At 39.7% G+C, this 13,669-nt stretch overlaps 1 protein-coding gene across 1 annotated transcript in view; it reads left to right on the top strand.

Moving 5' to 3' along the window:
- The window catches only part of LOC109989353 (CUB and sushi domain-containing protein 1), a 197,989-nt gene that overhangs the window by 50,476 nt on the left and 133,844 nt on the right, over nucleotides 1-13,669 (top strand). Inside the window, exons 10-15 of the mRNA XM_065953146.1 lie at nucleotides 3,584-3,724; nucleotides 6,984-7,105; nucleotides 7,616-7,688; nucleotides 9,032-9,170; nucleotides 10,697-10,884; nucleotides 11,066-11,254. Coding sequence (XP_065809218.1) covers nucleotides 3,584-3,724; nucleotides 6,984-7,105; nucleotides 7,616-7,688; nucleotides 9,032-9,170; nucleotides 10,697-10,884; nucleotides 11,066-11,254 — 852 coding nt within the window. The remainder of the gene's footprint in view (nucleotides 1-3,583; nucleotides 3,725-6,983; nucleotides 7,106-7,615; nucleotides 7,689-9,031; nucleotides 9,171-10,696; nucleotides 10,885-11,065; nucleotides 11,255-13,669) is intronic.

The raw sequence follows: 13,669 nt of genomic DNA, 5'->3' as shown, positions 1-13,669 counted from the left end.
AGTAACATTAGTTAGTAAGTTGCTGTAGGCTAAAGAGAGCTGTTATCATCAAGTATCTGGTGGTGTTTTAAATGTGTTATTATAGCTTGAATTAAGACCAATTTTCTCTCCAGATGTTCACTGTTTATTGTCCTTTCAAATTCTGATGAGGTTACAGTTTGTCAAGTTACCTTTAATTGTTTGAAATGCAACATAAAAGACAGCAGTATGAACATAAAAGCACATTTGGCCTAACCGCCTTGATCATTATGTCGTACTAAATGAGCTACCATGTGAAATTTGGTTCATAGCCTCTGTAGAAGAAATAGATCCGATTAAGAGCTAGGCCCATGCTCGTGTTGCCAAAAGGTTCATGCAACAGCAACTTGTATTTGCTCAGTGCGGGAATAAAGTGTTTTTCTTTCTTTCTTTTCTTGGTCAACAAGTTGCTAAAGCCCTATCTTCCCAACGGCCCAAAGCAGAGCTCAGCCCAACTCAAGTGTCATTCCTATTTGACTGCTCAACACAGATCTCATCTGTGTTATGCAGCCATAAATATAGGTATGGTCAGGCGCACTGGTGGGGCTTTGCTGCCATGACTACCGATACAGGAATCGACTGTGCCAAAGACTATAAAAAACAGTTTTTACATAACGCTGCAGTATTTATCTGCTATTTAAAGGGAGGGTTAGGTATTAAGAAAGTAAGGTGTGCACACAAAGGCAAGTTGACAGTGCGCATTCGTCTGCTTGTTACACACAGAGCTACACATTTAAGCTCTCTGCTGCATGTACAGTTAACATTAGAGCCTGTCGGCATTTCTGGAGATTCAAATAATTAATGTAGTTATGCTGCTTTGCTTTATGTGTAAATACAAAAACATTTAACAAAGACACTGAGAAGACACTAGTCCACTGCTGAGACACACAGCACATGTGAGAAAGTGAAAACTTCTCTCACAATACTTTGGGAACTGACACTTTTATGAGGGCCGCCATTAACCAAATGAATGCCAATTGTGATTGCATCTTTCTTAGTGCCAAGATTTGAGCTTATAAAAGGTAGTTATGGGTGACCTAAATTCCCTTTTGCAATGCGCTCTAGACCATATGCTGAAGATGTTCTTTGTAGAGCCCGTCATGTGTGAATGGATTACCAGGAGTTGAATTAAAGATTGTTGGGTGAGAGACTTGATTGGCTGAACTGTGATTGTAAATACAGAAGGGTGAGCATCTCCAGGACCACTGACTCTGGAGTTATTGTGCACGTTATTCTGTCCGGGTAATTTAGGGTATAAATGAACAGGCCAGAGCTCAAGGTACACATATGAAATCATTCACTACGTGGGTAGAAGTCCCTAAGTGGATGAACACTGCATATGTCAGGGAACAAAACGGTCACAGTGAATAACCACTGCTGCTGCTTGTCCTAGCCGGGCCAACCTGCAGGTGTTTTCTGATGAATCACATCTCCTGCTGCAACACCAATCCTCTGGACTCCTGGTGGGCCATTATCAACAACAAGCATTGTGTTAGTTCTGGCAGAGAGAGGAAATTGCTCATGCCGATAGCTTATCAGCATCAGTTGACATTTTATAATCACCATTCAATCTCAAAATAAATTCCCAATCACATGCAATCAAGACAATAAGGTGGTCATAAACCTCACAATTCCCACCACTTACTCTTGATTATGATCCTGCTGCTGGTGGTTAATCTGTTTATTTCCATCTTGTCCAAATGACTATTTCTGGTTGTGGCGATTGATTCCTCCATCAACAACCTCAGCCTCCCCCTGTTCTAGTATCTCATTAGAATATGAGGAGAACAGGCATTTCTTTCCCTGTGCATTGTGCATACTCCATATCTCTCTGATATTGGCCTGCTGGGTTCTGTTCTCTGCAGCTCTTCAGGGTTTTATTGCGCTCCCTGCTGAATCTTATCGATGCTGGTTGGATCATTGGGGATGCTCCCTCAATAGCAAGAGTGCATTCTGCCAAACAAAAGTGTAGAACCATTTGTTGCAGCAAATGGTCCGATTCTGTGACACAAATGTCTCAGATAGAAATGAGGTGAAGCATGGTTACAGCCGTATAGGCCAGTGGGGGTGGTGTAATGGTTTCTGGGCCATTTAGTTGGTATACAGTGGCTCTTTTAATGGCTATAGAGCGATGCCTTAATGCCAGAGCACACCTTAACATAGCAGCCAGGTACAGCCATTCATAGCAATCATGTACTTGCAAGGGAATGATGGATACTGTGAGAGTGATAATGCCAGCTTGCCACGTTGAAGGGATTGTCCAGCAACGCTTGGTGGACGGCACATTCAGGTGAAAATAGCGTTGATGACCAGAACTACCACAGAGCCCTTATATCAGCCTCTTTGCGGTTCACTTTAAAGCAGCTGTAGAAAAAGAGAATCAACCTTTAGTAGTTGTGTGAAAGCACTGATGTCAGGCTGGTTCGCTTTAACACAAGAATCTGGCAGGTCCCTTGCTGAGTCTGACTGCCAAGACACGTGACATGTTTTTAATGGTTGCCCAATGATGGTCTGAGTAGCAGCCTGCAGTTTCCCGGTCACAGAGAATACGTTTTGTATTGTAATTTTCAGCTTAAATATCAATCATTCAGAAATTGTGATATTCACAGAAAACAACAGTGTGCATTCAGCAAATGTACTTAAGAATCATAAATGCTTTCGGTGTCTTAGCTTAAATCAGGGTTAGTTAATACTAAAAAATCTTAACTCTTGCTTGTAATAGTTGTAAATACATTGTACCTTTATCTTTGTTTTTATTTTATTCCTAAATATTCTTATTTTATTTGTCCTTGTATGCATGCTCTCCTTCGTATCTTTTACTGTTAAAATACTTGCATTTTTGGGGCGCGCTGGTGGCGCAATGGTTAGGGCGCGCGTCCCATGCATTGAGACTTTCGTCTCAAGCGGTAGGCCCAGGTTCACTTCCACCCGTGGCCCCCCTCCACATGTCATTCCCCGCTCTCTGTCCCTGGCTTCCGACTCTATCCACTGTCCTCTCTCTGCATTAAAGGCACGAAAAGCCCAAAATTAATCTTTAAAAAAAAAAAAATACTTGCATTTCTCCACAGGGGATCAATGAAGGATTATCATATCTTATCTTAAATGTCTTAAATGATGGAATGCAGATAAAGTTTTTTTTTCCTTCAGACAAAATAAGAAATAAATAACAATTTTGGATACAAATCTACAAAAAACCCCATCTTTATTGGAAGAATGAGGAATTGGGTGTTTTCAGTGAATGTAAAACCAGATCAAAAGTGTGAAAAAGATGTCTAACCTTATCAAGAAGTAAGTTATCCTTCTGTAGCTTGAAGAAAAGACGTGAGTTCAGAACGACTTTTTGAGTTCAACAATTTAATTCACTGCTGTCGTTTAAACCTCCAACAGTTGGGAAGTTGAAGCAATACATATCTTGAGGTCTCACAGGCTGGTTTGTTTTCAAACTTTACAGGAGTCCTCTACTTTTTACAAGTGTGTCCTTGGCCTAATGTGATACAGACACAATTTGATAAACACCATTTAATCATTTCTCTAAAAGATTGCTTTAAACTTTGTTCTCTTCTAGGCCTGTCTGAGCCAACAACTTTCGGGACGTTCTCAGGAAAAGATGTCCCATCACAGATCGCCTCAAACGGACACATCATGAGACTGGAATTTCAATCTGATCACTCCAATACTGGAAAAGGCTTCAATATCAGCTACACCAGTAAGTGCTTCCTGCTTCCTCTTTCTTTGTATGCTATCTGTTTCTGAATGTCTGTCTGTACTTTAGATTTTATGAGGTGTACATTTTGAGCTTTTCCTCAATCAAAAATCTTCCTTCCAAAACATTTACTTACGTAATTCCATCACCATACAAAGTCATTGATGTAAGCATCAGTTGCACATACACTAATAATCCTGCTGCTGCATTCATGCATTTAGTTTGCAGCACATTCTCCACCAACCCTGTCACAAAGATTTGTGTAAAACTTCCCTGGAATTGTATCTCCATCTTGGAACGTTTGCTTGTATGAAGACCATCTAAGTCTCTATTTTACATTTCCTGTTTAAGTTTGTTTCATCACTTTTTTAAAATCAAAATTAAACGTGCACCCTAAATATGTTTGAAAGATGCTATGAATTTTTGCTCATTTGTCCACTGTACTATACTATATTGACCCTGTTTTTTCAACAATGCATTATGTACATATTTATATTTTTAATTTGTTTAGCATCTTGTGTCAGATGCACAGAATTCGGTTCCACTGTGTACATGTCTGGCATACAGTTTGAAGAGAGGAATCTTGAATGCTATACAGATAATTCCAAAGAAGCTTGAATCTATGTGAAAGTTATTCAACAACAACAAAATAACAGCAGTACATGAGAAGCAGAATTTTCACGTCACCTACTCATAATGGTTAGGAGGAGTACTGTTGTACTGAATCCAGAACATTTGCAGTATACACTATTACAATGAATGGAGATGGTATTAATATTTTCCCCTCCAGAGATGTATGTAAAGTATTATTCCTGCTGTGCTATTACTATTGTTTTTATATTTGTAAAATTTCCCAAGACAAAAACTGGCTGGTTAATCACAACATAGTCACTAAGATAATCGATCACTTCTTTAATGGCCCTGAAAGCCAGGCTCATCGACACCAAGCTAGTGTATCCAAGGATTCAAGGAAGGATGAACCAGAATATTCAGGGATTCAGTTTTCTGTTGGAGTGCCACATGAGAGCAGCACTTTAGATTTTACATCTCTGGTCGTCTTGGCATCGCTGTTCAGCTGCATATATAACAGGAGGCTATAAAAGGCACTTTTTAGCATTTATGTCTACCTACTGAAGCTTATAGTTCACTCATTTCCCAAATATCAGGGTTTGAAGGGTTTCAGGCACGTAATTGAAGTATCAGCTGACATCTCATAATATGCACTAAAGGCCATTGGAGCACACATATTAAACGCAGTAATTGGTCAGGTTGAAAAGGTCTCATTATATAAAACCTAAAACAGAATAATCCTACGATGATTAATACAACACCTATATGAATACTGAGAAAGTTCACTTTCCTAGGCTCGACTAGTTCTGCCTGACTGATCATCTGATTCCATGTCTTAAACATGCTTAGCCTTAGTTAAGCCTGTCCCATTGTCAGCTTTGAACCTGACTACTGCAGCCTGTGTATTTATCTGCTCTGAGCTGAACCGGCTCTGCATCAGTGACTCTGATTAATTCTCTGGGATCTCCATGCGGTTTTGCACCATTTCACACACTGCCTCCCAATGACCTTGCCTCTGACTCTTTCCAAGAGATGCCTTTTTACAAAAGAAGATACTTAATAATCCTCTTCCAGTATCACGGCATTGATTAAAAAAAATGTATATTCATGATCTTAACAACTTTTTTAGACTAATCTTAATATAAACGAGATGTAGTTTGAATTTAAGGCAGTAGTCACTCTAAATCAATTCTGAAGAAAAGATAATTCTCACACACAGAAATCCCCTTTAACTTCACCTGTGTATGGACATAATATATAGTAAATGGTAAATGGACTTGAGCTTATAATACACCACATGTCTGTGGGTACCATGTGGACTGATTGCCTTCAGTGTTGTGACTGCTGCCGAACAGGGGACCAAACTAGATCTTCAGTCACCTCCACATTAACTGTGCTTAAACCTGTGTATAATGCAAAAACAACAACTGGTACTTTGCTCTTTTAGTTTATGTTTTCCTGCAGAGCAACATCCCGGCGTATGATGACCCGGGCCAACACAAAAAAACTCAGTCAGTCTCTGGGGAGTAACCAAGATAAAAGACAATAATAGAAAGCACATAAAAAAAAGACTCTTCAACCCTTTACAACGTCACATGATGAGCACACAAAGGTACACACTGTACAATGCCTTGACATGAAGATATGGCTTCATAAACAGAGAAATGTTCAACACATTGCAGTCAAAAATTTAGAGGTCATCGCTTTCTCTCTCTCTCTGTCTCTCTCAGTCTCTCCGACCAAATCCTATTATTAAGATATTTCTTTTTTATTTTCTAGTCTCTCAAATCAAATCATGTCGATCTCCGTCTGTCCCTCTGACTCAGGCTTCTTATTTGTTTCATTTTTTTTTATTTTTTTTTTTATTCTCACTCAACCTTGTCTCGCACTTTTTGTCCAAAATAATCACAGCAATCTTCTCCCTTCCCTGAGCCAACACGCACAGTTAGATTTCTTTGTGTATGTGTTTTCTCTCCTTAATACACATGATGATAGACTGTCCTCTTTTCATCCAGTCCAACCTTCACGAGAAGGTTATGTCCTACTTTAAACATGTATACAGCATGTGTTGGCCCTAAATACATTTTTAAACAAAATGCACATTACATGCAAATCCAATTACTCCCGTCCAATAGTGTGTGTTTTAGATGTGCACATTCATTGTGTTGGTGTATCTGCCCTTTCCTCCTTTGCTCTTGCATTTTCTCTCTCTACCCTGCTTCTGTCTCAGCTCTCATTTCTTCTCCATCAGTAGCTAATCAACCTGAGACATGTCCAATCACCGGCTGTGGGCTCTGGCCGGGATCAGGTTAATCTCCGGAATAAGGATAACATAAGCTAAATATGACAGGGTAGAATCCCCCTGAAGATAATTCCATTCCCATATTTCCATATCAGTGGAGACATCACATTTGCTGACAGTAATGCAGCACTGTTCTTTTTCTCTCTCTTGTGGAACACATTTAACAATGTTAAATAAATAGAAACTCCTGGGGGAGTTGAAATATCTGTGTGTACTCTGAACCTCTCTTCCTATTAATATAAGTGTGTTTAATAGACTGAAGGTACAATCAGTCAACATCTCTTTGTTCTCTTTAATGTTTCTATCTCTGCTCGTTCTGATCCAAAGTTTCCCTTTGTCTCATACGGATCATTTCATTTAAACTTTGCTTTCATTGTTGTCTCCCTGTAGCCTTTGGTCAGAATGAATGTCATGACCCTGGAGTTCCTGTCAATGGTCAAAGGTATGGTGACCAATTTCAGCTCGGCAGCTCTGTGGCTTTTCGCTGTGATCAAGGCTTCATCAGGACACAGGTAAACTTCCTTCACCGACTATAAAGGGGTATTCACTTACAGTAAAGGCAGGGTTTGTCATTTTCGAATACTAGCATGAAAATTACCAACCCTGCCTTTAATTTAAACCCATAAATGTTTCAGAGAGATTAGCACGAGTATTGGTATTGGTAATGGAAAAAGGTGTAGTATCACAAACATGCCTATTTATGTTCTTTTATGTATGGAGCTAAAATGTGACACTTTTTTTTGACAAGGTATGCTATCCTAATCTTTATATATTGTGTCCTGTTATAAATTATCTTTCAGTTTGTGTCTATTTAGGCATCCCCTCTGGCCAAAGCGCCACTTTTATCCACTTGCTGATTTCATAGCATACATGTGTATCAATGGTAGTCTATTCTCTATGTCTATGAGTTTTTAGCTGTCTATGAGTTTTTAGCTGTTTTTAGCTGTTTTCATAAACAGCTAAAAACTCCCCCGGGAGCTTTCAGGTAGATAACATGATTTCATACATTGATGTATTTGCAGGGGTCTGATCAGGTGACTTGCATCATCCACGATGGAAATGTTGTTTGGTCTGCGGCTGTACCTCGCTGTGAAGGTAAACAGACATACAAAGCATGTTTACTGGGTGCAATGTGTATTCATTCCAAATGTTCCCCTTGACAGCACATAAAGTGACAAAGCATTTAACTGTTTGACTCCTTGAATGTGCTAGAATTTGTATAAAACTCCCACTTCTAATTGCTTTAGCCTCCAGCATTCCCACACAGGCATTCAGCCTGTGAGAAAAATGAGAGTGGCACAAGTTTTGCTGGAAACGCATCCAGAGAGAAACATTTATCATTATTTTCAGACTCTAATTTACAAAGATGTATCCATGGTTTGCAGATAAGCTAATATGTGTGAGTCATAATGCGAGGACAGTGAATGTGAGGCTATTTCAACACTTTAGAACAGCTAATGGAAACCATTGGCTTGTGAATCTCTTCGTTTCCCTTCCATGATGACGGCCTTGTCTAAATGACATTATCAAACGTTGGCTGTTGTTCATAAATGGGATGGAAGAAACACTCAAACTGAAAAGAGCTGATGCATTTTTAAATATTACACATGAGTAAATATTATTTCTCTCGATGGACAGGAAATCCTATAAATGTCTTATTTCTTGGACGACTTTGTCTTGTGCATCCCATCCAGGAGTACCACTGCTTCAGTATACACAGAATGGCTAAAAGAGAAGTCATTTTCTTTTTGCTGGCCGAAAGTCTGGAGTTATGAGAGCAATCAAAAGGGCAAAGGTATTAGCTAGAGAGAACAAAAGGAGAGGAAACACAGTTAAAGATAGGCCATTGCGAGTATTGTTAAAAAAAGGAAAGCAATGGATCATATGCAGGTCATGAACTCCATGTCTCAAAATGTGTTCAAGGCTGTGACTGTGCATGCTGCAGGACAGCCCTGAAAGGGAAACGAAAGCAAACTCAGCCTGAGCTAATTCCTGCAATTTAAGAGGCCATAATAGAGATTTTTTGGTCTCTAAGTGTTTGATATAAATTAGTGTCAAGGTGTGCCAGATTTGCCGCCTGCAGCCTTCTGAGCTGCAGCAGAATGAGGAGCTTTCGCTGCCTTATTTGACACATAAATATACTTGATTTCCACTTTAAATTAGCATGCTATAATTATTTTTGCCTTTTCAAACATGAGCTACTCAAAGTTGTTTGCTGTAGCACAAGGTTGGCACGGCATATTTCATGAAAGGAAATGTTTATGTATGAAATCATGAAATTCAGAAAGGATTAGAGTGCTAAAATAAATTGAACAGATGATGAATCTGCTAACTGGATGTAATGTGAACCTTGTGCTCGTGCCATAACACAGTTACAAGAGTAAGTGATTAATTCCTCTCTTTCTCCTGTCGTTGTGTACGTGTTAATGTCCCTACAGCTCCATGTGGAGGCCACCTCACAGCTCCTACAGGTGTCCTGCTGTCGCCTGGATGGCCTTCCTTTTATAAAGACTCTCTCAACTGCCAGTGGGTGATTGAAGCACAGCCGGACCACGCTGTGAAGATACATTTTGACAGGTAACTGATTAAATTTTGAAGGGAGAGACAATTTTTGTCTATTTTTGTTAGCCTACGTATCCTACTCTGAAAGCTCGAACATAGGTCAGATGTTTTTGGGATTTGGATTACATAATCAACAAATATGCTGTTTTTGTACTTGTGGATCAGTCAGGCTCTTTGTGGTCTTGGTCAGTCCTTCAGAAACATTATAACTGAGTCAGATATAAATGTAGTTGGTGAGTTACTGCTGCAGTAAATAATGAATGCTGGCTTTTTGCACTTTTTTTCTTCTTCTGGAAACCAGCCACAAGCAGATGCAGCGTAGCCTGAAATTGCTATCAGTGAAATTTGTCTTTTTGGGAAGTGATGTAAAGGCCAAGTTATCTTCATCGCCTATGAGGCATTTAATTTGTGTATGCAAATGTCTGGGACGGAGGGAAGTTAATTGTTCAGCAGACTGGTCAGATATTCAGATATTCAGTCTGCGGTTGCACAGTGTTAGTGGTTCCCAGCTCCTTAGTTTCTATCTCAAAAGTTGAATCCTTTTTGTTATGTCCTTTTTTCTAAATCAGTTCTAGTAAATATATTAAAGTGTTTAATAGTTACTAAAATACCCAGCGGCCCTGAAACCACATCTGTAGGCAGATAATCAAACAGTATACTACTCTCTTAAGCTGTTTTCACACATGCACAAGACTCCTGGAAAGTTCTAAAAGGGTGAGCTGCATCTGTGAAGCTTAACTGTAGAATTTTGACCTGACTGTACCCAGATTTTATCCTACCAGCACCCTAATAGAGCTCGCGTGTGAAGTCGGGGCGAGCTTTAGTTGAATGCAGCAGGAAACAGGGAAATTCAACGCGAGGAAACAGAAGGGGATGAGGACACACTGGTGTGATCTTGAAGCACATAATGAAGCTTCATACTCTTATACTATATGCTCACCCGTACGTTCTTTTCTACTAGTTCATTGATTCTGTGAATTCTTCCAATCCAAGGCAGCATTGATACAAAAGCAAAGAAGAGTTGAAATAGTGTCAGATTCACACGCTTAATTTGCTATTTTGGATTCCCACAGTGTCTTTTATCGTCGTGTCTTGCCTCCTGAGACACCCCCTCCTGTCCGGTTGTGAGGGACAGCAACTCAGAAGGATTTTCAATGTCAGGCTGTCCTGTAATTTTCCTGACATGTTCAGGAGTCGATGTGTGAATACAGCAGTAGTTTGGAACTGTTGTTTAAGTGACATGTAGCATGTTGCTGGACCCGTTATGAGTCTGTTGTTTTGTCTTCTGTGAGTTCAATGGTGACTTAAATAAATAAATCAAACTGACATGGTTGCAGAGTTCAGTTTAAATACAATGCGCATTATTTTAACATTACTGGCTGATGATTTCATAATAATTTTTGCATTTAGTTATAATTAATAAGTTGGGATTTGAGGTTGCATGCACATAAATTATGCATAACATCATTGAAATGTTACCTTTGAGTTTAATTGGTTGTTGTGTAATTTCTTTGATTTTTTTTGCCCGTCCGCCTGTCTAGGTTCCAGACTGAGGTTAACTATGACACATTAGAGATCAGAGACGGCCCCTCGGTCTCGTCTCCCCTGATCGGTGAATACCACGGCACCCAAGCGCCTCATTTCCTAATTTCTACATCCAACGTCCTGTTCCTGTTGTTCACCACAGACAACAGCCGCTCTGCAGCTGGCTTCAGCATCAGATATGAAAGTAAGGCTGATTTACTGACTGATAAAACTGTCTGCTAGATACATGCTCATACACAGCAACGATATTTTGTTCACTGTTCGGGGAGTGTAAACCAGCTGCAGAGGGTTTAATAACCCATACACACATGTACACACACCCTCATGACTCTGTGCTATTTGTGCTCTTGTGCTGTGATCCTCAGGTGTGAAAATGGAGTCAGACTCTTGCCTTGATCCAGGGATCCCAGTCAATGGTCGTCGCCATGGCAGCAGCTTTTCCATTGGCTCGCGTGTCTCGTTTACATGTGACCTAGGATACACACTGAGTGATCAGGAGCCAATTGTTTGTGAGCAGAATCATCAGTGGAGTCACGCTCTTCCCAGTTGTGATGGTGAGAATCATTCTCTTTTGTCATTCTAGCTCTCTTGATGATCACCTATAGCCGACTGGAACCTTTTGTCTCCTGTTCCTACTGGAGAGGGGGTATATAATTATGTGAAGAATCAATTCACTAGCAGGAATATGTGTCACAGGGAGTTTGAATTCTTCAGATCATCCTGTTTCTTTTCCACAGAGGACAAAGCTGTTCCCCCCAGCATTATTTAAAACAGTGAGAAAAACAAGGCTTTTAAATACACCTGTCAAAATCTGCTGTAAATCCATTTGCTTGGCAAAGGAGGTAATCTTCTAAATCTGAGTGTAATCTTGGACAAAAATCAAACGGTTGATTATGTAAGATGTTTTTATATTTTTTTTCTGACTAAATGCTGCAGCTTAAAAGGAACTCTTGTTTTTGTGGTGCATTATTTCTAAGGTTATTCCATCATTTTTTCCACAACTTATAATAATAATAATAGTAATATATTAGACAATATAGCGCTTTTCTAAATACTCAAAGATGCTTAACTTAGTACTCCTTTCACAGGTCTGAGGCTATCAGGACTACCACTTCTAGAATTATCCATACAGGCACCAAGCGTATGTCTTGAGATCATCTAAAGTTTACCCAAACATGCAAAGTGGGCGAAACGCCCATGTCTTGAATGTATGAATGAAGAAGTGAAGCCAAAAGAATAAGAGCTCCCCCTGCTGACTGGTTGCAGTATAGGTCATAAACCCCGCCTCCTCCATGTTAACAGATGAAACGAGGGGCAAACTTTGGAGAGAGCTGTCTCCTCCCCCATGATCACGCAGGTGATGATTTATGTCCAAGTGTTCGCTCTTCTGAGAAGTTGACTTTGAATTAGTTATTTGCTATTGTTATTTGTTATTACTGAGAAAAATATTCCGAAATATAATTTATAATAATAATTCACATCTGTCATTTTGTAACTGAGTTTTGAATACTACACTTAAAGTAGCTCACAAAAAAACCCACAGATCCTATCCACATGCTACAGAACTCGGGACATTTGATAATAAGCATGCTGAGTTAAACGCACAGTATGTATATTCCGCCACCGGGGGGCTCTCATTTAAAATAATAACAAAAGATGATGTTGAGACTAGTGAGGAATCATGGGAGTGATTGTCCCTGCGACTCCAACCCTTACCTCGGCAGCTTTCAGTAGCACTTCCGCTTCCTAATGCAGTGGTATTGATGTTACATCCAGTGTTTCCATGGCAACTAAGAACATGTAGTGTCTGTCATGGAAACATATATACAACATAGGTTTAGTCATTATTTTATTAATTTAGATATTTTAGTGTGTATTCTACAAACTACACCTTTAAAGAAAGTGTGACATGCAAACAAACTAAATCCTCCCCTACTTCACAATTTCATTGACCTCTATGAATGATTTTCATTTTCCAGTGACACGCTGTCAGAGCTAGTTTGTTGAATTAAGTATTAAACAATAGAAAATTGAAAAAACTTGTACAGGATTCAGTCAAAGCAGTTTTTAATTGTTGTCCATTTGTATCAACATTTCAGGGTAAAACACCTGAAGAATTCAACTTATTTCAACCCTTATAAGCGGTATGACTGCATCAATGCACACCTGCTACGAGGGGATTTTATAGTCCACTTCATTTTCCCACTAACTGGTTTGAGATGGCCCTGAACATGACGGCCCCCCTCTCTATGACCATAAAACCAGAAGTGGAGTGAACAGGGTGAAGTGTCTGGAAGTGCAGCGAGCCAAAGAGGAAGAGAAAGTAGAGAGGGAGTCGGTGCAGGTGTTCCCATCACTAACTTCTTTCATCCACACAAAGATGTTACACAAATGAATTGTACAATCATCCCACTCCAGAGGACACACTGCCATAATGGCCCAAGTTGGACATCCAGTGAAATCATACGGGTCAACAGGCTCTACTGAGACAGATGCTCGCAGGCCTTCTCACTCAGCCCACAGTTCGTGCTATCGAGGGAGATGAATACGCAGCATCTGGTTTGAGCTGCCAAATGAAAAGAATCCAATCTGAAAGCCAAAAGTCAGGATGCCTCAAATTGAGTTCATACCGAGGCAATCTATCACACAGTATCTTCCATTTAACATAAGCAGTTTTTTAAACGGCCATGGTGACATTTTCAATTTTCAGCCATGCATGCCATCTCACCAGACAGCTGTCATATTACGAGACACGCTTTTTCAGAGAGGCACTTTTCTAAAAACAGCGTGAAAGCTTTGACTTGAATATAATATATAATAGTTCTCTTTTGGGGACGATTCTGGCACTAGAATTGTGTCAAAGTAGGTTTCAGCACGACTCTATTCGATCACGCTACCTGCTCCGATCGTTTACTTAAAAAATAAAAAATAAAATTAACCATGGTCTTTTTTTTAAATTCTGCACATTT

This window comes from Labrus bergylta, chromosome 3 (genome assembly GCF_963930695.1).
Source record: "Labrus bergylta chromosome 3, fLabBer1.1, whole genome shotgun sequence".
Lineage (NCBI taxonomy): Eukaryota > Metazoa > Chordata > Actinopteri > Labriformes > Labridae > Labrus > Labrus bergylta.
This window is presented reverse-complemented; position numbering and strand designations above follow the sequence as displayed.